At 34.9% G+C, this 25,992-nt stretch overlaps 3 protein-coding genes and 2 long non-coding RNA genes across 5 annotated transcripts; all 5 read left to right on the top strand.

The window, feature by feature from the left end:
* The first annotated feature begins 885 nt into the window (after window positions 1-885).
* On the top strand, window positions 886-2,153 carry LOC135132348 (uncharacterized). The gene is made up of 2 exons (XR_010281010.1): window positions 886-1,865; window positions 1,917-2,153. It is a non-coding gene; the product is annotated as an uncharacterized LOC135132348 (long non-coding RNA).
* Window positions 2,154-4,541: 2,388 nt separating this feature from the next.
* LOC135132369 (uncharacterized) lies at window positions 4,542-5,413 on the top strand. The gene is made up of 3 exons (XM_064060444.1): window positions 4,542-4,724; window positions 4,890-5,069; window positions 5,120-5,413. Exons 1-3 carry the CDS (start codon window positions 4,685-4,687, stop codon window positions 5,326-5,328), a joined length of 429 nt encoding a protein of 142 aa, XP_063916514.1. The 5' UTR covers window positions 4,542-4,684; the 3' UTR covers window positions 5,329-5,413.
* A 2,964-nt stretch (window positions 5,414-8,377) lies between these two features.
* LOC135133212 (uncharacterized) lies at window positions 8,378-8,990 on the top strand. Its single transcript, XR_010281155.1, has 2 exons — window positions 8,378-8,612; window positions 8,676-8,990. It is a non-coding gene; the product is annotated as an uncharacterized LOC135133212 (long non-coding RNA).
* A 5,524-nt stretch (window positions 8,991-14,514) lies between these two features.
* LOC135133159 (uncharacterized) lies at window positions 14,515-15,446 on the top strand. Its single transcript, XM_064061448.1, has 3 exons — window positions 14,515-14,610; window positions 14,905-15,132; window positions 15,183-15,446. The coding sequence occupies exons 1-3, from the start codon at window positions 14,553-14,555 to the stop codon at window positions 15,407-15,409; spliced, it is 513 nt and encodes a 170-aa protein (XP_063917518.1). The 5' UTR covers window positions 14,515-14,552; the 3' UTR covers window positions 15,410-15,446.
* A 4,107-nt stretch (window positions 15,447-19,553) lies between these two features.
* On the top strand, window positions 19,554-20,503 carry LOC135132780 (uncharacterized). The gene is made up of 2 exons (XM_064060977.1): window positions 19,554-19,683; window positions 19,796-20,503. Exons 1-2 carry the CDS (start codon window positions 19,657-19,659, stop codon window positions 20,399-20,401), a joined length of 633 nt encoding a protein of 210 aa, XP_063917047.1. The 5' UTR covers window positions 19,554-19,656; the 3' UTR covers window positions 20,402-20,503.
* Window positions 20,504-25,992: the final 5,489 nt, after the last annotated feature.

Here is a 25,992-nt window from a genome sequence, read left to right as displayed (position 1 = left end):
GAGTTTACTACGGGACTACAAGTAAAACATAATATCCAATATGGATTTAGTGATATTTTCTTCATAATTTTTTGGCTTTTAGTAGTTGCACACACACATGTTTCAGTAGCATTTCTTGGGCTTACCCCAGAAGTTCAGATCACCAAAAGTAATCAATCTTTAATGGGGACGAAAATATTGATTTTAATACCTACAAAGTAACAATAACAATAACGCTATCGAGTTCGTAGACTTTTTGGAAAGTCAGATAAGTCACTTTTATTGTAATTATCTAAAAATCGTTCTATTAATTCATCGAATGTGCATTACATGTTTTAATTAACTTCCTTGAAAGTGACGGCATTAAATTTCAGGAGGTGATGAATGAATATATTTTTGTATGGTAAATTTTAAAACACTTTATCAACTAGTCATTTGTATTGTTTCGGAGATTATCCACGAAGTAAAATCGCCAGCAGACAGGCAGGAAGAGAAAAAACCAATGTTTTCATGTCCGACAAGTTATTAAGAGAAATAAAAACAAATATTAAGTTGAGTAAATTCAACCTCATCCGATCAATATCTATCTAGCATACTGAATAAAAAAGTGTGAAATATCATTAAATCTTTAAGTAAATATATGGACTAAATTAAGTTGAACCTGATTAAAAGTTATTAAATAATAGTTATTTATGGTACAAGTGTGTTCAATTACAAATAAGTCACGCGAAAAAAAAGTAGTCCACCTACTGTGGGAAATTAATTCCGGAGAAGTCGAAAAAAAAAGAGAACACGAGTTATTCAAAGAATGGAAAAACGAGGAACGTGTTTCTGGCATCAGTGAAGACATAGTCTTGGCATAATTAATTTATGTTTTCATTTTAGGTAGTGAGTTATGGCCCATCTAATTTATATTATAGGTATGACACAATAATACAGAAGTGTTGGATAAACTACTTCTTATTGTTTTTGTTTACTTTCGCTTGCTACATAATGTCAAATTCAAATGCGTTGCCAGTACGTAGGTCACCTACAAAGTTCCTATATTAGGACCTAAATTATTTCGGGTATAATAATGTTACTGACATTTATGGTATTTGAACCATGATACCACTTAAACTGTTACTAAAGTTACAGAAAGGGTAGTGATATATCTGATGAAAGAAAGCTGTCAGCAATACCTATATCAACACCAAATGCTGATAATGGATGTATTAAATTTATAAAATTTTCCATCTATCATGATAAACAAGGACAACAGCTGTCTTGGTGGACAGACCAGCTTCCGCTCATAGTTTAGAGATACGTGCTTACACGCAGGACCGGATTAGGAATGTATAAAAAATTGAAAAATTGGTATAAAGTTATTTAGGTAGAACTTCAACTTCTTTGAAAAATGCTAAAATATGATTTTACGATATTTTATCCAAAAAATACAAATAATACCAGTCGCAGTGTAAAAAAGACGAAAGTGACAAATGAGGAAATAAAGGCACATCATTTTAATCCAATTTTTAATAATAAAAAAAACCTGCAGTTAATTTTGAAAATTTTGTTTTGTTATAAGTTATAACCTTAGCAAGAGGAAACCTTGACTAATCTTTTTCATAACGCGTAATATTAAGCCCAGCCCTGCCTACACATTATATCGTCACAGTCTATAGCCAACAGAAAAACATTTAATGGGATAATAACACCAAAATCGATGTCCTGGTGTGAAATTCTTGAAACGCACACACACAACATGAAATTACGAAAAAATTATAGAGACGGTGTGCACTAAGCCGTTGCAAACTAATCTATAAAAATTACAACGAAACATATTACTATTCATAGTCATGAATAAGCTACTATTCTGCAGTTTAGTGGTATTAACCACGCTGTTGGTAAGTCTAAAGATACAAAAGTAGCAAGTGGTGTTACATCCTGACTTTTAGTTCTTTGCGGAAGCTCAGCAACAGCCTCCGCCGCCAGGACAACCTCAGGGCGGTCCAACGCTGGGAAGACCCGTTGCATTCCAAAAAGGAATTAAAACTTCTGCTGATGCTGTAGGATTCGGCGGAGGAGGAGGCGGTCGTGGCCACGGTCCTCATGGATAAAAGTGAAGTTGAAAATGTAGAATTTCCTTAAATGTCACACGGTTTCAGTTGGCAATAAATGGATTTTAGTTTCTAGGTGTTTGTATATATATATATCCTAAGAAAGCACCAACATTTGCGCAAAAAGACATTATTTTATAAACGCCGGCTCGAGATTTTTGCTGTTAAGTGAAACAAGACTTGGTACGTCATCAGGACTCCTAAACGAGATAAACGAAATATATTTGGAATGTGATGAAATATCACTTAAAGTTTACATTTTTATTCAAACAGTTTGTACACGTTCAATCGATAATAAGATAACCACTTGCGAAAGTTATGGAGTGATAAGAATTTTGTCTCTTTATTTACAATAAGTAATGATTTTTTTAGAGCTTAAGTACTCGTATAATTCGCTTTATCGTTTTAAATAATTTAATTTTTACCTTCAAACTTTTTCAGCAATATTTTGCATTGAGTGGAGTATATGTTGCTGGAATTACTTTTCAAATCTGAATATATGCACCACTTTACTAAAAATATACAACATTTTTAATTAATTATTGTTAAAGTAAAAGTCTTACGTTTATTTGCACTGAAGAATTCAAATAACTAAATTAAGTATGTAAGAAAATGTTGTTTACGGAGCATTTGTATTTTTGCTATATTTTTTATTAAACCAATTGATTATTAAATGTTTTTCAAAATTTTCTATTAGAAATGATTAACGCTTGCCACATAACACTTGTTTTAACACTGAAAGCGATCGTTCAACATCGACAGAGGTTATTGGAGCAAATTTTAAATTCTCTATTATATCTGGATCTACATCCACATTTTCAAATTCTCCCTGCAAAATTTTACTCACAAGCAACAAGGTATTAAAACCTAATTTTTTTTATTAAACAGACTTATTAAATTTCTAAAAAAACTGTTTCACCTATTTTACGTTGAATAATGGATAGTTTTTGGAAACAATTTGTTATTATCTGAATAGAATCTACCAGTGCTAAAAATGTGACAAATTCAAAAATATAGAAATGATAAAAATCTGCATACCTTACAGCACACTCTGCAAAATACAGATTGAGAATTTTCATCTAACACTAGTTCGGGATATTTTTTATTCAGCCGTGGACACTTGCACAGACTTTTGGCATTTTAGACTCGAAGTTTACTTGTCATAACAAAATAAGGACTGACCAAATTTTAAGAATGAAACGGGTAAATGACAAAATGAGTAATTGCTAGAAGGATGCTATATGAAGGTTTAGAGAACCCTAAATCTCCGGATAAGGAGAAAATTGCTTGAAGTCATTTCTATATGTACTCTTGAAAAATGCAAAATTTTTGTAAACATACTGAAAAAGTAACTCTGCCCGATGACCTGGATAATGATTTAGATTCTTCCAGTGAAATATTGGAAACGGAAAATAGAGAACTGAGCTTATGAGAGTTATGTTATGTTTAAAGTTGAATACGTACATCCCTATTATTATGTTCTGTTAATATTTTGTATAGTTGACTTTCAATCAGGGGCGGTTGGTGCCAGGGGTCACAATGGCACGTGCCCCCCCAAAATTACAACGTCTACAAACACACTGGACATAGCAAAATAGTAATTTTCAATATTTAAAAAATTATACGGAAATTTGTATCATAATTATCAAAACGATTTTTTTTATCTCGCTCCATTTGTTTAAAATGTATCAAAACTTACACCTAAAGATGTTGTGTCTTGGATATATGATACGTTGCAAAAGTGCTAATAAAAGCGGAGACCAAATCATGCGTAATTTAAACGTTTTGTTTACACCGTTGCCATGGAAACCGTGCGTCTAGTCGCTGTATTCAGCTGGAAATTTATGGAGAGCCACCCCCGATTTATTAATCAGCAACATCACGCAATCAAATGTTTAAGGCTCCAGATTTATAGTAAAATTAATAAGCAAAAAAGTAAAATTGGAAGAAGCAAGTTAGCTACTAACTCTAAAAATTCTAACCATTTGCTTTGTTTATTCATGCTGACAAGCTTTAGATTTGTTGTATCTCCATATATTAACAATACATTTATCTATGATTTTAAACACAGCAATAAAAATTCATTAACAGCAACGCACCTTCTACAGTCGTCACACTGAATGATGGAATTATAACTTCATTTTTAAAGCTGTTTTTAAATAAAAACCTGCCAAATTTCTATAGCCAACCCTTATCCAGAAAGATCTTGACAAGCGTACATATACAACATTTGTTGCAACAGAATAATTTTTTGTTATTTTAATTCAAACAGTGCGTAAATTTGAAACTGTATATTACTACTAGATGGAAGTGATGTTAGTACAGTTTACATAAATTATTATTAAATTAAACAAAACTTGCGGTAATCAAATAAAATCCAAGAATCTGATTCACCACGAAAGTCAGTTTTATTTTCGCACAAACGCTCAGGATTTGTCAGATCCGTTAGTTTTACACTCGTATCAATACAAGTCTGTGAAAAACTAAGTAAATAGTGCCCCATTTTTCCGGAATTAGATAAGACTGATAAAGCAACCTTTCCTACCAAGGTTTTGCTTTCACAGACAGTTTGCAGAGAGTTGAAGTTTAACCAGTGAGCCGTCACGATGATGAAGATACTACTTTTCATATCTTTGTGTGGAGTGGGTATGTACTTAAAATACAAATATATCCGTGTTTGAAATAAAATTATTGAAATTTTAAAACCGTATTCAATCTAAAAAACACATGTAATAAATACTACGCAGGCTGCAAAAGTCTGCTTGTTGAGTAGCGCGATTGTTCATATATTTTAACAAAGAGGGTTTTTAGCACTATCTTTACGATGCTACGACTGCGATCCCAGGGAAACTAATGGGTGTAGGAATCCAGAAGAGAACAACGTTAAGATCACAGATTGTGAAACAACAAGTGTTCAAAAAGGAAAGGGCCTAATTCAATTTGACGCAAGTACAACTAATCAAACAGAGTGCTTCACTATCTACTTTACCCGTACGTAACTATAGGTACAGCGACTTTGGTTTTAACAATTTTGTTTTTAGCCAACGACAAAGAGTCGGGTAGTCCTGAAGGAATATACAGAGGTTGTGCTCAAAGACAAACACACGGCTGTAACTACGCCGTTGGAGGACTCATTGAATGTCACCAGCAGTGTTACGAAGATGGGTGCAACAAAGCTAATGGAAGTTCTTCAGTAGCAGTATCCATAATTACTTTATTTGTTGGTTACATTTTGTGTTTTTACATGTAACATAAAATATTATTAAGTAATTAGAATTTCAATGTAATTAATGCAACTCGAGATGACAAAAATAAACAATGGATCTGTAATTGTACCAACATCATTATGCTTGCATTAACATTTAACTTCACTTCTAAAGTGAGTGTGGCCGGCTCTCCTCTTCCAGTAATTATTATCAGTAATCAAAAGCAAATAATAAAATAACATAGGCAAAAGTCAGTTTAAAAACAATATCACACTCCTGTGTAAGCGTGGATATTTGCGGGATCGATAAAGCAATGTGTATGAGTCAAAGACAAAACTATTTCTGTGGCAAACTGTAATCGGAATTTTTTAAATTTCATTTCCGTAGAAGATAACACTGATAACAAGAATGACGAAAGTGTTGAAACGTTCACCATTCAATAACGACAGTTCAAAAATTCCAGGACGTAGTTTTAGAAATTGTCACAGTGGAACTAAAAACAAGAGGAACAAATGACTGAATTTTTGTAAAAATCAAAGATTCGCCTGAGAAGCTAGGGAATGTAGTTCAAATAGTATTAAAATCGGTTCTTAGAACACGCGTTCATTATCAATCAGCCAAATAAGGCGTTTTTAGCGGAAATAAAACCGCTGAAGTACTTAATTCTTGTCATCAGTACATTCTGTTAATGAATTCTTGAAAGACTATAAACCACGTTGAGTTATTTTTAGCTAAATATTTCAGTGTTTAGAGTTAGTTAAGCCTAGGCCTGAAAACTTACCTAGGCTACTCTGATCTACTTATGCTAACGTACTCTGAGTGACAGGATCAGACTAAAAAAAAAACTTAAGAACAATATTTAAATGCAAAAATTTCTAATTCTCAATTAAGCTATTTGGCACTATACCTACATTATTATTAATGTTGATATGTATTCATTACGTTAAATTTGTGGACAAGCTACAGTTACCGAAAATCATATTTAAAAGACTTGAATCATGTTACATAAATTCCTTCAATTGTAACTGGCTATTGAGGAACGTCACGGTGAAATATAATACACATTTTGTAATAAATACCCAAAATGAATATAGGAGACAGATGTTAGATTATTGACTTATTTCAACAAAGATAAGGAAATCCATGTGTATTACATGTTTTATTGTTTATTTTATTCATTATGAGTAAGTAAAACAAATTCAAGACCATATAATTGCAAGTGGTTGAAAATAACACGTTTATCATATATTTGTATACACCAAACTTGTCTCTCCTAGCCAAGTGCCCTTGTCCTAAAACCTACTTTAACACCACTTGTCAGGCTAGGGTAATGAGAGGTGTTGCTCGCTTAGGCTGCGTTAGAGATCCTGTAATGGTATGAAGGCTGATTAATTATGTGCCCAATCCAATGTGTATTTCTGTGCATATTGACACAACTTTTCGGTTCTTTGAGCTTCACTTATTTGTTTGTTCATTTTTAATTTTCTTTTTCTCACAGAATCAAACTTATGAAACGTTAAGGAGTCACGAGACTTATTGATTATAGCAATAAAAAAAATAACAACAATAAAATGTTCCAAATTCTATGTCAATATACATAGTATGTATGTACACACATCTCAAGTATGGAATTTACAAAATAACTTGAAGTTCGTATTATGTATCTAAAGTAGACGACGGATTAAACAATAAAATTATAATAGTAAAAAAAAAACAACGTGGATTCGCAATACACCACCGCAGGAATACATTATTTTATAAAATTTAAAATATCCTTTACTGCTCAAAATGTTGAGCTGATGTCATAAAGATTAACGTATTACTAATTACTATCTACACGATAAGTAAAATTTGACAACAATCAGTCAAGTAGTTTCGGAAATTATCTCTCTAATAAAAATTGACATGAACGATACACGACAGACGACCGACAGATAACAAACAGACAGACAGAATAAGGGGCTTTTCGTACTCTAGGGGTCATGACACGTCGAGAAAACATGAAAATAGACGGTCATCCGATGGATTTTATTACAAGAAGAAAAAAGTTCAAATCGAAACTGTTTTAGTCAGTTTTTGCTCAACTTCAGCGCCTAATTGTCGAGATGAAATACTTTAGGATGGTACCTTGAGAACAGTTACAAAATCAACTATTTATAGATTTAAGATTTTTTGGCCTTTATTTTCTTAATATACGTTCTTCTTTTCATAACAAAATACTTGCAACGTGTTTAAAATGATAAATTCTTATTGACAAATATCGATTTTGAAATTAAGCTCCCCGCTCACTCTGGTTATAATAGGTGAGGCTTAATCTTTGGCGTTCTTTTTACTTAATACATACAGTTTTCTTTAAACAACACGATTATTTAAACACATGATTCAGATAGTAATTTCTTGTAGAAAAATAAGGATTTTGCAATAAGGTCTCCCCCCACCCGACTCACGATTATTTAAAAAAATGTCACATTTGAGATAGGGTGGGTGGGCGGGGCTTATATTTTCCTTTTTATTATTATTATACGGTTTTGTTTTCATTACAAAATACTTAAAACATGTTCAAAATGGTAAATTTTTGTAGAGAAATCTCGATTTTGAAATTAAGCTCCTTCCCCCACTCTGATAACGAATGCAATATTCATCATAATTGAAATCCGAGCGGCTATAAGTGAAGCTTAATCTTTGGCTTTCATTTCTAATTAATACATACAGTATTCTATAAACAACACGATTAAAACATGTTTCAGTTGGTAATTTCTTGTAGAAAAATAAGGATTTTGCAATTAAGCTCCGCCCCCGACTGATGACGATTTAGAAAAACGTCACATTTGAAATAGGCTCGATGGGCGGGGTCCATATAAAAATATGAATTTTGTTACAAAATCAGCGATTCTGCTATTTTAAGCGCGCAGTTTTTGCATGTTTACAAACCTAAAAAACCTTGTTAAGCACTTGAATTTAAATGCACATTTTTGTAGTAAATAATAATTATGTAAGTCAGTGAAACATTTACGTATCGCTAGCACCTCTGTAAACACGCGATTATTTAGCCAAAAAACAAGGTTGAAGGTTGCGATCATATGCAACCTGTTAAATTAGTGTTATTACAAATCCATTTGTCCCCACGCAGGAAATTTCTATGTCTAAAATTATAATAATAATGGTCGGCAATTGCTCCAGCGTCAGTGGATATTCATAATGATAATTACCTGAATCATACTACGCCGTTCAAAATCGTCTATATAAAAGCCACACTTTAAAACTACTGGAAATTGTCACGATGAAATTCTCGCTGGTTTTCGGTTTTGTGGTGTTAGGTATATTTGTGGTGAGTTGGAATGCTTATAGATTCAATTATTGTTAAAAACTAAAAACATGTTTTGAAATTCAGATGGGGTCGGAGGCTGCACCTCAACAGTCTCAACCTCCACAGGGAGTACCACAAGGTGGACCAACCGGACCGAAAAGTTTTCGAGTTGATGATACTTTTAGTGCCAAGTTTGGAGGTGGCGGTCCCAAGGGAGGTGGTGGTGGTCCTCACTAAATACTTTTTCTGGCAAATTAAATACAGGTCAACAAATTGACTGCACCGTTTTTAAAGTGGAAATTTTCAAAATAATTTAAATATTCTGGTATATTTAAATATAGCGGAGATTGCTTTCTACAAATGCTTTTTTTATTTGTAATGGAATAAAATGTGAAAATACGTAGTTGTTTTATCGTAGGTTAAACTTCAGTAAGGTGAAAGGCACGTTTGCACGTAAAAAGTCCTTTGAGCTACTATAAGTTTCTGCTTTTAACAGGAGAAAGATCGAAAGGTGGAGATTTTCAAAAATGTGCTAATTACCACTATAATTGTTACATTTACAGCGTGTATGTATGAAACTATGACCTGTGAAACATACAACAAATTTAATTCTGCAAGAAATTTGGGCCAGTGTTTAACTCAGCAGACAATAGACAGACGAGAAATATTAAAATAGCATTTCGAAGTAAAAATTAGTCATTCCTTGGTGATTCTATTGAACAGATAATTTTAGAAACTATTACACTGATTACTGTGAAATTTTAATCATTTTACAAATATCGTGTACAAAGCCCTAACCAAAATTTATTCGATAATCCTCAACAAACATTTGATGATGTAGGTACTACTTCCATATCAACGACTTAATCCACTCTTACTTTTTTTACAAATGTAACGGAACTTAGTTTTGATTAAAAAAGAAGAGTGGGCTGATTAGAAAAAAGGTTGACAGATAGAAAATAGTATCTGAATGTTTAATTTTGTTGATGTTTTGTACATTTAAATAAATGAACCAAATTATAATTGGCGCCCCCCTAGTGACCCGAAGCACCCCAGTGTACATTCGCGGTTAATTGTGTGCAAAATTCCATGATGCTGCCGAAACTTAATATTCCAGCTTCAGTTACTCTATCGGCTGACCAATTTAAGCAACTACTATCGACATTTAAGGACCAAACTGCAACTACACAACAGTCCGAGGCACGACGAAGCGTATCACCAACTTCTTACACTCGATCTGAAGGTAGTTTTGCTAAATGTAGTGCCAGATTTAATGGGTCAGATGACGCCGATGTAGAAGCTTTTCTAGACAACATCGTAACTTATAAAGACTGCACCAATATCAGTGACGAAAATGCACTGCGTGGTCTTTCAATGTTGCTCGAGTCTACGCTGCTACTTGGTGGCAAGGAATCAAACCGTCGACGAAAGACTGGTAGAGTGCAGTAAATATCCTCAGAGAAGTGTATTCGAAGAAATTACCCCCTCATGCAGTCTTCCGAGAACTCTTTGCTCGTGAGCAAACACAACACGAAGCCACTGATATCTTCGTTGCGAAATTTCGGGCTTTAGTCGCACAATTGCCATATAGTGTCGCAAAAGAAATGCAGCTGGATATGGTTTATGGACTTTTAGCTCTGAAGATTCGAAAGAGACTTGCGCGTAGTGAAATAAACTCTTTCAAAGAGTTGCTTAATTGTGCCCGCGAAATAGAGCAATCGTTTCGTAAATCCGCGTTTCGCAAACAAGAAAGAAACACAAACCAGGACGGAATGCAAATAAAGAAGTTTCGACCTCGTTGTGAACATTGCAAAAAATTTGGTCACTTAAAGAATGAATGTCGCCAACTCTAAAAAGAAAACGATGATAAAGAACTGTCAAAGTCAACATCAGGAAGATCAAAACTTGAGTGTTATGGCTGTGGTACTCCTGGCTACTACAGATGGAACTGCCCAAAATGCAAAGAAAAAGCAAGACGTCAAAACTAACTTCTTTGAATTCTCACGGCTATCTTTAGAACATGAATTAAGCTGCGACGCTCCAATCCTACCCTTAGAAGTCAAAGGTGCAAAAGGAATTAGACCCGCCGATTCAGGATCAAAATGGAACATAGCTGGTCACACCCTCTATAAGGTGCTACAAGATAAGGGAGTTAAGTTTGAAACAATGGATGCAGTGGTAACATTAGCTGACGAAATTCCTAGAGATAAGAAACTACTGGTAACAAATGTAGACGTTAAGATAAAAGACAAAATAACTCCAACTAGTTTAGTTATAATGCCGTATTTAACCCAGAACCATACGCTCTTAGGGCGGGAATTCTTGAAGAAGGCTAACTTTGGTATAGATTTCCAAAACGAGTGTTGTTTTTTTAGAGATAAACCAGAACATACTTTCAAATATGGAATTAAAACAAACTCCGTAAACATTAATCTCATAACCCTACGCCAAAATGAAGCTCAGAAGATTAAAGACACGGCAAAAGATGAAATAAACACCCTACTTCAGAAGAATAACACCATCTTCGAACAAGGGGGAGAAACTACATTTGCTACGCATCGAATTAACACACAAAATGCTGTACCAATCTCCGTACCACCGTACCCGCTGAACGGACCAAAGAAGCAATTCCTGCGTGAAGAATTGAATCGATTAATAGCACAAGGAATTATAGAAGAGTGCGAGTCATCATGGTCCAGCCCTGTGGTTTTAACTCCAAAAGAGACACCTATCGTCTTTGCGTAGATTATCGTAAGCTAAACTCAGTAACGGTAAGCGATAGTTATCCAATGCCGCGAATAAACGATATTCTTCACACCGCTAAACATACACCATTCATGTCTACAATAGATTTACAAGCAGGTTACTGGCAAGTTCCTATTGCTGAAGAAGATCGTGGCAAAACTTGCTTTGTGACTCCACTTAGGACGTTTAAATTCAATCGAATACCTGTCGGCTTGAGGAACGCGCCGGCGACATTCGTTCGATTGATGGACAGATTTAGATCCGGTTTGAATGACACTGCAGTGTTCGTATATATAGACGACATCTTGGTACTTTCAGCAATCTTCGAGAAGCACATAATAGACTTACAAACAGTGTTTTCGGGTTTAAAACTTTTTGGTCTTCGTGCTAGACGTGAGAAGTGCTCGTTCTTCTCTAACTCGGTCAAATTTCTCGGACATATACTGACCAGTGATGGAATTAAAACTAACTCTGACAAAATAGCTGCTATCAAACTGTTGAGACCTCCAAGCAATCGCAAACGGCTGCAAAGTTTCATTCAGACATGTAGTTGGTATCGCAAGTTTGTTTCAGAGTTTTCCGAAATTGCACATCCCTTAAGTAATCTTCTTAAGAAAAATGCGTCTTTCCAGTTTGGTGAAGCCGAATTAAGAGCCTTCGAGACGTTAAAAGAGAGACTGACTACCGCTCCAGTCCTTGCTCAAGCCGACCAAACCAAGCCGTATATCCTTAGAACAGATGCAAGTTGTTACGCCTTGGGTGCAGTTCTACTCTAGGGGGAGAAATACGACGAACATCTTATTGAATACGCTAGTCGCTTGTTAAAGGACAGCGAGAAAAATTATTCAACTACCGAAAGAGAGGCGCTCGCCGTAGTATGGGCTGTAGAAAAATTTCGACATTATCTAGAAGGTGCGAAAGTGGTTCTAGCGTCGGATCATCAACCCTTACGGTGGTTGCTGACTTTAAAATCACCTTCGGGTCGTTTGGCTCGTTGGGCGCTCCGCCTTCAAGGCACGTAGTAGCTGATCTGTTGTCTCGACCTTTTTGCTCGGATGAAGAAGAAAAGGTATAGAGCTACTTCGTTAGTGTTGACCTACCGTCATAGGATGCTAAATTTATGCGACAGAAACAAATGGAAGATGATGAGATCAACATTACTATATTATCTCTCGAAGGTGAAGATCCGTTAGAGATGTCTAGATGGTCTGGGAGGAGATACGTGATGAACAATGGTGTTCTCTTCCGTTTCAACCCATATCTGGACTCTAAAAATCCCCAGTTTGTGATTCCCAAAGAATTGCGTGAAGATGTTTTGGCCCAATACCATAATTCGCCTACAGGGGGACACTACGACATCGAAAGAACCCTTCAAAAGATCTCTTCAAAATTTTACTTTACAGATATGAGAAAATATATTGCTCGCCATGTAAAAGGTTGTATGGAATGCCGGAGATATAAACCAGAGAATCGTCAACCTGCGGGCATACTTCAAACCCCAGCCCCTTCTCATAGATTCGAAGTTGTGGCTGTAGATCTATTTGGCCCTCTACCGGCAACTCCCAGGGGGAATCGATGGATTCTAATAATTGAGGATGTTGCTTCAAAATAGGTAGAACTTTTCCCATTAGTAAAAGCTGACTCTGAATTTGGTTTGGAACTCCGAGGAAAATGATTTCTGATAACGGCGTACAATTTATCAGTGATGTAATGCAGCAAATTACTTATTGTTTTGGTATCACAACTCCGTTCATTCCTTTGTATCATGCAGAGAATAACCCTGTTGAACGGAAGAACCGCGAATTGAAGACTCAAGTAGCCATTTTGGTTCAAGATCACCACTCAGAATGGGATCATCACCTGAGCAGCATTCGATTCGCCATAAATTCTACATGTTGCGACTCTACGGGATATAGTCCTTCGTTTCTCACATTGGGTAGGAAGATGCGAGCTCCTTATGATCCTGTATATGATCTACACAAAGTGATTGATGCAGAAAATTTCATACCAAGAATGACTCCTTACTTAAAGAAGCTAGCTACTACTCTGTCTGAGGCAATGGATAGAAATTGCAAGAAACACGATGTCCAGAAAAACCGCCTAGATTCCAGACGACGACCAGCTGTATTCAAGAAGGGTGACAAGGTTTTCCTGAAATCTCATACTCTCAGTAGCTCGAAAAGTGGATTCTCTTCAAAGCTTGCCCCAAAAAGGGATGGTCCTTATATGATCTTGAGAATTGCTTCTCCTACAACCTACGAGTTAGGAAGCTGTACAAATCCTCCAGAAAGAATTGGACGCTATCACGCCGCGGACCTCAGCCCGTTTGTTGAAGGGACTGGAAGTGATACTTTAACGCCCTTAACGGCTGATTAGAAAAAAGGTTGACAGATAGAAAATAGTATCTGAATGTTTAATTTTGTTGATGTTTTGTACATTTAAATAAATGAACCAAATTATACAAATAATTTTATAATTTATATTTTACTTATAAGTGCAAAAGTGGTTTTCATGAATATATGAATCAATAATCAAAAATCATTTGGCCATTCCTTCTAAAAACTTGATGACGTCATCTCAAAATTTTACTAAGTAAATCTCGCTTAACATTTATATTGTAAGCATTACACTTAACCCTAGAAACTACTTTTACCAGGAGAATTTTTTGAAATTTTGCCAAAATGCTAACAATAGCTTTTTGATTACAACTATTAAAATTTATTGATTCCTCTCTTCTAGAATGATGTCATTGCATTGCATTATAAACTCGTTACTTTTATTAAATCATCTTCCTTGCATAATTTTAATTAGAACTATTACGTTACGCGTAAAAAATCATAGGCAACTTGCTCCCAGTCACGTATATACCATTACCTTTAACTTCCGGTATTATTAACACTAACTGAATCATCACTTCCTAAAAGCTATCATACGTACTTACATATGAGTGATTAACAGACGCATAATACGCAATAGATACAATCTACTTCAGGCGGATATACTCGTAACATGAAATGTATTTAAACAAGATAGCAGACAGTTTTGAAAATTACCAAGTTTTTTCTCGAATTTGTTATTTATGGAAAAAGTAAGGAACTCACTTTAGATAAGATAAACAAATAGTAGGCAAGAGTATTACCAAGGTGAAATAATATAATAATGGTAGTTATAGTATTAAAACTAGCGAAAAGTTGCGTTTCATTGTTTGAGACAAAAATGTCTCTACTAGTGTTTATTTATAGTATATTGTACTCAGCAGTGCTTTTTGAGTCAGGTAATTAGACAATGTGTTAAAACACGCAATGCATACTTTTAAATGATTTAAAACCACGTTGAGGTGCAGCATACTACCATACAACCAGATACAAGACAGTATTTAGATAAAAAGGTCATAAAACGATAAAACATAAAAATAAGATAACGTAGGTACTGTATATTAACGGTTGACATACCACTTTTTCAAATAAAAAAATCACTAAAAACATGGTTTGTAAATCATTTGGAAGGAACGCTTTATTTTAATAAAAACTGGAAATACAGGGACCAATAACGTGTTTTTAAACTTTAGTGCTGTGTGATGCACAATCATGTTTTGCATGTGCTGGTCCGAAAGTCGATTGTGTTGCTAATAACAGAACCGATTTTCTGAAAATGGACTGCACCACATTCAAAGTGGAGGGTCAAAGTCTGATTCAAAGAACTTCTCAACCAGATCTTCTAGAAAAATTTGATAGTGAAGTGGGAGCAATAGAATCTGGAACTGAAGTTGGCTGTATAACTTTGACATTTGAACATGGTAGTATGTTACGCCTTCAGACAACAAAAAAATCAGTGCTAGTTTTTTAGATAAACAGTCTCCGCAGGAACGAGCTCTGAAAAGTTGTGTACCGAAACAAGTTTTCGATGAAGATGTGTGCACGTATATGGAGGAATTAGTTGCTGAAATCGGTGGCAAGAAAACGTCATGTAGTTTTTGCAAAAGCGACGACTGTAATTCAACGGTTTCAGTTTCAGATGGAAGAACTGTAATTTTGCTTTTATGTATAGCTTACGTTTTTAGATTTTTCTTGTAAGGTGTCAATTTTCGTTTTTAATAAATTATTTATTTAATATGTATATGTATATGCCTCTGTACCGATAAACATATAAACTTAAATTCGTCGGATTTTTTTTGACGTTTCGAAATTATAAAGAATGAAAGAAAATAACAGAAACAAGTAAAAGTTTAATTCTGAAACATATTAAAAGCAGCAGTACTTACTTACTGAAAATACAACAAATAAATTTAAAAATCTAAATTTTCCAGACGTGTGTCACATACCAAGTTTCCTTGAGTAAACTAAAAAAGTAGGTATGTAATCGAGTCCATCGGGCGATTTTCCAGTTTCATATAATACAAAAAAATGGTCTCCCGTTTCCGGCTGTCTGTCGTCTGTCTCTCCGTCTGTCCGTCCGTCTGTCGATTTTTATTAGAAACTTTGAAACTTTTCCTTAAACGTCGAAATATTCGAACAAAATTAACAGAGTATAACTTTTTTTTTTGGTTAAAGTACGTGTTAGCAGCAACCTGGCCGTTTTTTCTTTTGTTTTGTGACCAGTATTATCTATATTAATGACGTCATTACATATTTTTTATTGAATATATTAAGAACGAACACCCCATTTTCTCAAAAATGTTAGAGTATTTAATAATGATAAAATAAGAATTATTTTTGTTCGATTGTTAATTAATAATTTTAGTCTTCTGTTTTGAAAAGGAAAACATATTCAAATCAAACAAATTTTGACGTCATATTTTTTCCATGTATAAACATAAACACCCTTAGTTAAAGTTGTTATTATTGCTGAGAGAACAGTTTTCGCGCCAGTTTTCTGCTTTCAATATATAAGTATACAGGGTGTCCCAGAATTCGCGCCATTCCCGTGAATGACATGTTCCCTGTCCCGAACTGTGCCGTAATTCGCAAAAAGAATTGTCCAGGCTTTAACCGTGTGAGAACTGGAAGGCGATTAAGTTGACCAATAGAGAAGCTGCTTTTATATCCGAACGTTTCTATGTTCAAAGTTACCTATGCCAAGAACAAAAAATCCGGCAATACTAAAGTTGAATGAATTTTTTCCGAATCCCCCTCCGTCAACAAAAGGAAACAGAAGTGTGGTTATAAATTTAATCATTTTGACAATTGTTTGTCATAAACTGTCACGAAGTTCATCACTGACCTGAACAGACGCTTCTGCGCCAAAGATGACTGATTAATGTACACAGAGACGTCAAGGTTTACTTTAAGGCAAGTAGCATGGGACAGAAGTTATTTCTGCTGCCATTCTAGTTAAATTGTGTTTAACTGGGCTGTACATGCCATAAAAGAAGCTGTTTCATTTCATCGTAGGCAAATAATACATTTATTACTATTCTACATAGTGTAGATATCGAAGAGCAGGTATTAGAAGTCATTTTCTTAGAGCCCCGTGAATAATGTGTTGTTCTTTTTAACGAAAAGTAGTGCATTTTCAGAATTCACTATGCATCATATCCCTGATATTAAGTTTATTGTTATTTCTAAAAAAAGAGTACCACATGTCCATTCAAAGAACGTTATTAAGTGTACTAAAACATAAATATCGCTTTTGATTAATCGGTGCTTATGATTTTCAATAAACAGTATCAATTTTTACCGAACAGCTTTGTTGCTGATACCTAATCCAAGCAACGAAAAAAGAGACGAGACTCCACTTCTCTGGTGTATTGAAATCATAGGCATCTGCTGTGGTGTCAATCATGTGGGGGAGATACTGAAAACGGAGACTTATTCAAGAATAATATTGATGGAAGCGGATCCTAGGAGAAGTGTCCGCTGCGTAGAGCAAATGAGTGGATGCTCAAGATCGACTACTCATCGTATCCTTCAAGAGAGAAGACTGCATCCTTACCATTACACGAGAGTGCAGCATCTGGGACCAACCGACTACCCGATTCCAGCCCATAGATTAATAGTATTGCTCTTGATATGCTCTCACGTTAGCGAAATGTGGATAATAATAATAATCCGTGTAGCCCCAGAAAGGCCTTTCCGAATAGGCTAAAAAGATCCATCTTCTTTTGCTGGATGCAACAAACGACGAAACACATGCTAGTCAAGGAGCCGATGGTTGGGGAAAAGACCTGTATATTCGCCCACAGCAGTGGCTGCAGAGCGTTTACATTCTCCATAAATTAACATCATTTCCAAATATTCTTTATAGGTACTAGTATGACTAAGACATCAATATCTTAGTGGTATTGGTACTGATTTGTTTATAGTTTGTATTGTTCTTAAAACAAAAAATGCAACTAAACGATTTTTGTCACATTTTTTATTCGTTTCTTTTCAATCTCTAGAAAGTACTCACAACTTTAAAGAAACTGTTTTAAATCATCATGTGCAACATCAATATTATTCTTGAATAAGTCTCCGTTTTCAGTATCTCCCCCACATGATTGACACCACAGCAGATACCTATGATTTCAATACACCAGAGAAGTGGAGTCTCGTCTCTTTTTTCGTTGCTTAGATTAGGTATCAGCAACAAAGCTGTTCGGTAAAAATTGATACTGTTTATTGAAAATCATAAGCACCGATTAACCAAAAGCGATATTTATGTTTTAGTACACTTAATAACGTTCTTTGAATGGACATGTGGTACTCTTTTTTAGAAATAACGATAAACTTAATATCAGGGATATGATGCATAGTGAATTCTGAAAATGCACTACTTTTCGTTAAAAAGAACAACATATTATTCACGGGGCTCTAAGAAAATGACTTCTAATACCTGCTCTTCGATATCTACACTATGTAGAATAGTAATAAATGTATTATTTGCCTACGATGAAATGAAACAGCTTCTTTTATGGCATGTACAGCCTAGTTAAACACAATTTAACTAGAATGGCAGCAGAAATAACTTCTGTCCCATGCTACTTGCCTTAAAATAAACCTTGACGTCTCAGTGTACATTAATCAGTCATCTTTGGCGCAGAAGCGTCTGTTCAGGTCAATGATGAACTTCGTGACAGTTTATGACAAACAATTGTCAAAATGATTAAATTTATAACCACACTTCTGTTTCCTTTTGTTGACGGAGGGGGATTCGGAAAAAATTCATTCAACTTTAGTATTACCGGATTTTTTGTCCTTGGCATAGGTAACTTTGAACCCAGAAACGTTCGGATATAAAAGCAGCCTCTCTATTGGTCAACTTAATCGCCTTCCAGTTCTCACACGGTTAAAGCCTGGACAATTCTTTTTGCGAATTACGGCACAGTTCGGGACAGGGAACATGTCATTCACGGGAATGGCGCGAATTCTGGGACACCCTGTATTACATTGTCCATACAAGTGCGGCGCCCTCTCGGAATTTATACTTCCATGGTGCAGGGGCTGCTGGGGTGTTATTTATGCCGCTGGTTTTTACTTAATAGAGGTTATCATAAAACGATTTTTTTTTTAAGAAATGAGATTTGTTGGATTATACTTCAAGGGCCAGGGAAAATCTATCGAAATAACCTACGATCAATTTTTATTTCTTTACAAATCAAATAATAGTTAGTATATTTCGTTCACCACTGCTCAGCACTACCAGTGAAATTTATTCAAAAACAAGTCTGAAATATTCTGTCTGGTGAATTCAAAATTTGTATTATATGTGTTAAAAAAAGTATGAGAAAATTGAAATAAAACTAATACACGTTTCTTTACTTAAATAACTCAATATTTCTACAAGAAACGTGAAAATAAAAAAAAAGTGAGATAATAGCTTTCGTTGCGACAAAAAATATAGACATACTTATTTACTTATTTACAGTATTACAATCAAATGCCGTTACAAATTTTAGCAACAGTGTTATGTACTGAGTAATAGCCCCTTCGGACTCAAGCTACATACTCAGTACAAATAAGAATATGTTTAAAGCCTGTTTTATGAAAATTTTCTGCGTTTCACATTCAATAAAGTTCAGTAAACTTAAAAGCAAAAGCTATCTCTTATTGTTTGCAATTCTAGAAATTATAATTAAGATTATAATCAGCAACATATTTTTCTTCAATCTTATGCATCACAAAAACCGCAAGAATTTTGCACAACCACACTCTATCGAACAAACCAACATGATTTTGCTCTTATTTTTTTCAAATAATTATCAAAAAGTTGTACCTACACCGACAACGGTTGCAACACAAACTTTGATCTCACCGACGTGCCGCAAACATTAAAAAAAGCGAATTTATATAAAAATCGAAGCACAGTAGATGAACTTACAGACCATAAACCGTCACCGAAAATGAAAGTGTTGCTTGCTATTGTTGGGGTAAGTACAAATAGATTTTTAATATTTATAGATATAAGTATAACAAATTATTCCCTATATACATATGTAGGGAACTGTATTATTTGCCAACTAACCATGTTTTCTGTTTCAGCTTCTGGCTCTTGGCCAAGCCAAAGACCTTGTGGACTACCGCGTGGCTCTATCCAAAACGGCTGAAACACCCAAAAACTGTACTACTTCTGGACTTTTCTGTGAAACTTGCACCAGTCTCGTGGCATGCATGCAAAACGGAAACACTTATACAAAAGAGAACATCCAAACTTGCGACTCCGGCGAAAAATGTATCAACAATGCGTGCACTGACGCAGAAGATCCCATTTGCGATGGTATCGCAGATTTGGCGTTTCCCTGTCAAACTGTAGGTATCTTCCCGGATCCTTTTTATTGCAACAAGTTTGTTTTATGCGTCCAAGTAAAAAACACCTTGCAAGCCTACCCCAATCAATGTGAAGAAGGACTTGGCTACAATATTGGTACCGGACTTTGCGACATTATTCTGCCAAATGGTGTATGCCCGCAAGGCGATTATCCCGTTCCATTGTGTACGAGGATTAGTCAGAGTGATCATCTGGAGAATAAGCCGCAGGAGTACTACACGTGCAAAGAGTACAGTACTGCTAAGGATGTTTTGTATCCATTTATTAATGTTTGTCCTCAAGCTCAAATTTATAACGATTACACATGCGCTGCAGCTTAGAGGACCTAGTATTTGATGATTAATACGAAAGACATATTTGCTTTATTGTACCAGTTCCTGAAATAAAACTTATAATTATATAAATATATTATGAAAGCTAAACGTATTTAAAACAGATCTTGTAGTCTTCCTTACCCTACAAAATTTTATATAAAAACTGTGTGGTATCCAAGAAATTAATACTGGGAATGTTACATCGGGTGACTATTAATAAAATTAAAACAAATTTTTGTGTTCGCAATTCTGAATTATTATTGGCAGCACTGCTAGTTGTCATTCTAGATAGTCCATTTGACATTCAGGTATGCCATCATAAAAAATATAACTGATTATTAATTTACGAATTCTTTAAGACTACCACTTTTAACAAATGAAGCACTCTTAAGATCAGATCAGATACACCGTTGCCAACGAGAAACTTATATATTTACACTATGACCATATGCAATTATTATTAATCATTCGTCCAGACAAGTAAGTCTATTACAATCGGCCTCTCATTTTACTTAGTACTTAGTAGAAATGAATTAATGAACTCCCTGTAATATTCATTACATAAATTTATATCCTTCTAAGAGCCCATCATTTTAAAAACAAAGGCGGATTATTAAACCATAGGCAACGAAGCATTAAATTTTGAGTCGCGTTTTAAAGTACACTCAAGATTTCAAAGTAACTAGCTCTATAATTTCACAAGTTTTATGTCACTATAATACGTATAAATCTATAGACCTTGTAGACCCTTGGTTTCTGTACTCAAACTTGAGTATTGAACAACCTAGCTTGAACAGTACCTAAAAAGTGCAAGTGTAAGTGGCTATTTCTAGTTATAATCGGTGAAATATGGTATTTAGTACAAAGTTTTTATACTGCTGGGCTGGATCTGGCATTATTTCACTTGACAGTATCAGATTGGGGGCTTCTGTACAAAATAATGGCAAACCTGGAGCTGTTAAGGTAGCTTTCAGTAGTGTTCCGGATACTCGTAAAATTCTAAAAAATAAATCTTCAACAACTGCTCCAATCTTAAAAAATACACGAATCACAGACGACAAAACTCCAGCACAGATGGCTCAACCAAGTGAGAGATGCATTGGAACCACGTATTGAAGCTTTCGAAACATTTCTGACAATCAAGTATATTCGAAGAATCCCACAAATCATAACTACTAAGTAACCTCGTAATATTTACGGAATTTTCTATTTGCTACACAAAAATCTGTTCCTTAACTTCCAAATTTTGTGATCTTACATTGCTTTATCAAAATTCTGTTCCTCCTTGCATCATTATTTCAGAAACTTGGCTTGGAACTGACATTCCGGACTCAGTCATATCACTACCTGGATATTCCATCTACAGATGCCATCGGGTGAAATTGGTGGAAGGTCGATTTCCACCAATCTACCATCATATATTAATGACTGGACTTTTTCACTTGAAAATCACGTCCTAATGTAGACTTCGCCAAAGCTATCAACAAGGTCCCACATGAAAGACTTCTTATCAAACTTAAACACTTTGGGATCAATGGCGATCTTTCCTCTAGCAATTTACCTATCTAAATAACAGATCTTTCCAAGTGAAAGCGGGAAATACGTTATCTTTTACTAAAGCAGTTGTAAGTAGGGTTCCACAGGGATGCGTATTGGGTCCCATCCTATTCCTAATATTTGTCTCTGCTTTCTCATTACTAAATCCTCTCTCTATGCTAACGACTTGAAATTCTATGGCAATCCGACTCATGCCTATCAGACCCTTCAAACCAACATCAATCGTCTGTCTTATTAAAGTGCAGTTTGGCAAATGCCTATTAGCGCTGACAAATGTGTGGTATTTCACTTGGAATCCAAGAATCCCATGTATGCATACCATCTTGATGGAATTGTCCTCAAATCAGTCTCTTTCTACGTAGACTTTGGCATAAAGATAACATCGGACTTGTCATGGTGTTCCCATATTAACTCTATTTGCAAAAAAGCAAAATCCGCTTTATTCCTGCTCTCGAAGACCTTCACGCATCCTTCTCCTGCTAGGTTTACTAAGCTTTACACGCTTTATGCGCTCCCAATTCTGGAATATTGTGGTCCTGTATGGAGTATACAATATATACGAGATCGTAACGTATTGGAGTCTGTATAGCGTTACGCCACTCGGCCACCGTAGGAAGCATGCCTCAGAATGTCAAAACTAACAACCTTTGAAGGCAGCAGACATAGGGGTGATCTGATCTTTTGCTTTCGCGGTCTACACAATCAGGTGATCTATTTTCCTTAAGCACCGATGCCCGATTAAGAAGACACAAATTCAAGGTCAAGAAACAAACCTACAGGACACGCCACAGACAATACTTCCTTCCAAACCGCATTTTTTATTCGTGGAACAATCTTCCCGCCGCCCCCGTTGAGGCTTCCCGTCTCAACTCATTCAAGAACAGGCTTTATGCTCCATAACTTTTCTTATTTTATTTTTCTTTATTTCATTTCTTTTCTCTATTATATCCCTTTATAAGTTGCACACGACCACATAAGCTTAGGCTTTGGTCGTATACCTCCTTTTGTATAATATAATATATTTTATTTTTCCCATTTTCTCGAATTCCGCTGTTTCCTTCTCTTATTTGACCGTAATTTTCTTTTTTTCTTGCTTTGTCCAACTTCTAACACCTTTTAATGTATCCTCTATCTGATATCCTATAACCAACTAGCTTTCTTCATATTTCTAACTTTATTTCTTGTTGTTCATTCATGGTCCGTATTTCACTTGGGTATAACACAACTCATCGTATCATTGTCTCGTACATTCGAATCTTTATCTCTATAGATATGTTCTTCGCCTGGAGTATAAAGGTTAGTGTTGACTATTTCTTTTCTTTCTTTATCTTTGTTTACTATTGCGTTGACATTGATTAATACAGGTGACCGCATTAAACATAAATTTGCTCCAAAACAAGCAAAATAAATCTTACACACTATGTCACCAATTTTAACCAATAAAGAATTTACCTGAGCTTAAAAATTGCAATAAATCAAGTTAATGATTAATCAAAAATTAAACTTCATCTGCATAACAATAATATAAAGCACATAAAAAATGCGGTCATAATCAAAATGATAATTCGGGAATAAATGTTCAAATTCAAGCAGTGAGAAAATAGTCCGGACGTAATAACAAATTATACAAAAACAGCATAAAATACACTCCTATTTCGAGTCCACGATGATATTAATTTAACTGATGATAATTTTCAAGGTCCTTTCTCTAAAATGAATTAACATTTAAGGTTAGCTTAAAAGCCAAAAATAAACTATTTTAACTGATAATTTAAGTTAAAATATTCAGAACTTTAAATAGCATTGTTTAAAAAATAAGTTGAACCTGAAATAAGCGAATGAACATTGACATGATTCTTGTTAATTTATACTATAATGAACTGTGAATTTATAAACAGTAAAACAAAAATAACACACGCTGACGAATTCGGCAAAATTTCACGTCTCAGATTAGAAAATCGTTAATTAACTGGTCTTGCACATTGCACAATTACATTCGTTGGAGGGGAGATCGTGGCGTCGACTGAGATTCATTTTTACTTTCCGAGCGTAAGCTAAAAAAGTGTTGTAATCGGGTCCATAGGGCAACTGGCTACTTTTTATGTTTAAGCAATTGATCTGTAGTGAAATTACAAGCAAAATTAAACGTGTTTGCACTGCACTCACTAAACAAGAAGTAACTAGATTAAGTGTCCAAAAATATTTGTATCTGCCATACATACACCGTAACTTTCCTGTCGTTTAGATAATATTTTCAAGCATAACCCTATGTTGTTACCGTTGTAGGTAAAAATTCGCTTGTAATGAAGAATTCGGGATTAATTTATATATGTACGAATTTAAATAAAGAAATATACGCATTTCCTTACATTTAAGTACAGTAATCAAGAAAGCAATGTTCTAGAGTGTAATAAGTAGTGAGCAAACATCTTGAAAAAATATCATTTGTTTAATATCTTCGGAGAGAAGTATTTCTTCAAATTTGGGCAGTCAGCTAAATTAATTAGTTAATTACCATGTCCATAGTAAGCAAGCACATTATTGATAAAAACTCCTACACATTTAGTAGATCTCGAATAGGGATACAAATATATAATATTGTAAGTAGAGAGCGGAAAATATGCACCAAATTTTGGGAAATATGATCATATGATATGCATCAAATTTATACAAATATGCAGTAACTTTCTTAATATATGCAGAGATAAGCAATTGCATATGCTCCAAAAATTAAAAAAAATCGTAATAACCGAACTAAATTCATTTACAAATTACAAAAACAGGTTTCCCGAGCATACGTTTTATTACAAAAAATTGGTCTAAAGAGTTTAGACAGTACTTCCCTCGCTGTCGGAAACTTGACGACTGCATGGCTATTGTGTTTTTTTTCTCATTTCATTTTTGTAGTGTGGAATTAAAAAAAAAATTGCGATGACGTCATCAACATTTTTGCAAGGACACGTATATCAGTTGGGATAGATGTAGTGTAATACTAAGAATAAAATTATTGTATTCCCAAATTTTCGGGAAAATGAATTGGGTCGTTTTGAATATTGATTTGTTATAATCAATAAAATAACGAAACAATTTACTGACGAATACGGCGCCGGTGAGAGGCAACTGAAAATCGTTTATGTATAAGCATTCTTAATTTAAGATGACAAGCGTAACAGCATACGTGAGAGTCAAACAGAGAAACTGTAAACAAAACGACCATGGGTTTTATTGCTTCGACTTCCGCTTATTATATAAAACATTGGGTTTTATTTTAATTTTTGACGGTGGAATTCACGATTGGTTGATTATAAACATGTCTATTCCACATTCGCGGAACCTAGACAGCGCACAAAACAAATGCACGTCTGTAATGTTAAAGTCGATGTAAATAAGCGTGCTACTGCCCATTCACAATGGACATAAGGCATAACAAGTACATAAAGCTTACATAAATACGTAAAGTTGAAACGATGGAAAACGTGTACCCCTGTTCACAGTGGACGAACGTAATTCTTATGCTTATGAACGTTTTATGTAATCCTTGTGTGCGTACACAAAGTTGAAATAAGTTCAACTTTGTGCACGAATTATGTCAAAATTATGTTAAAATCTAGGGACTTTTGAATGCTGCTATTGAATTCCCTTTGACAGTTGGCACTTCACACCTTTGATAATATTATATAAATTATAATCAAAGCTTCTCACTGCGAGTGTGTTCTGTACTGCGAGTTGTCAAGTTCGAATATCGTATGAAATTGTAGGTTAGATATTTTGATTGACTCAGTTTGAGGTTAGCCGTTTCTATGTTTAGCAGGGAGTTATTCCGTTCTGCGTTTGCGCAGTTTAACAATTCTTACAAAGTTCACTCTGTCCACTGTGAACGTAGATAAGCATAAAGGTCGATTTATAAACTTGACGCTGACGTTGCTGTTCGCCGTTGACGTTGCCGTTGGAAGATAAATATACAGCAAACGTATGCGTTGTTTATATCATCCGTTGACGTTGCCGTTGGAAGTTGGCACGCCGTTGGGATGACGTTCGAG

Source organism: Zophobas morio, unplaced genomic scaffold (assembly GCF_036711695.1).
Source record: "Zophobas morio isolate AGI-343-1 ecotype UQ-CSIRO unplaced genomic scaffold, CSIRO_AGI_Zmor_V1 ptg000021l, whole genome shotgun sequence".
NCBI classification, from domain to species: domain Eukaryota; kingdom Metazoa; phylum Arthropoda; class Insecta; order Coleoptera; family Tenebrionidae; genus Zophobas; species Zophobas morio.
Note: the sequence above shows the minus strand (reverse complement) of the source record. Positions and strands in the feature narration are given on the sequence as shown.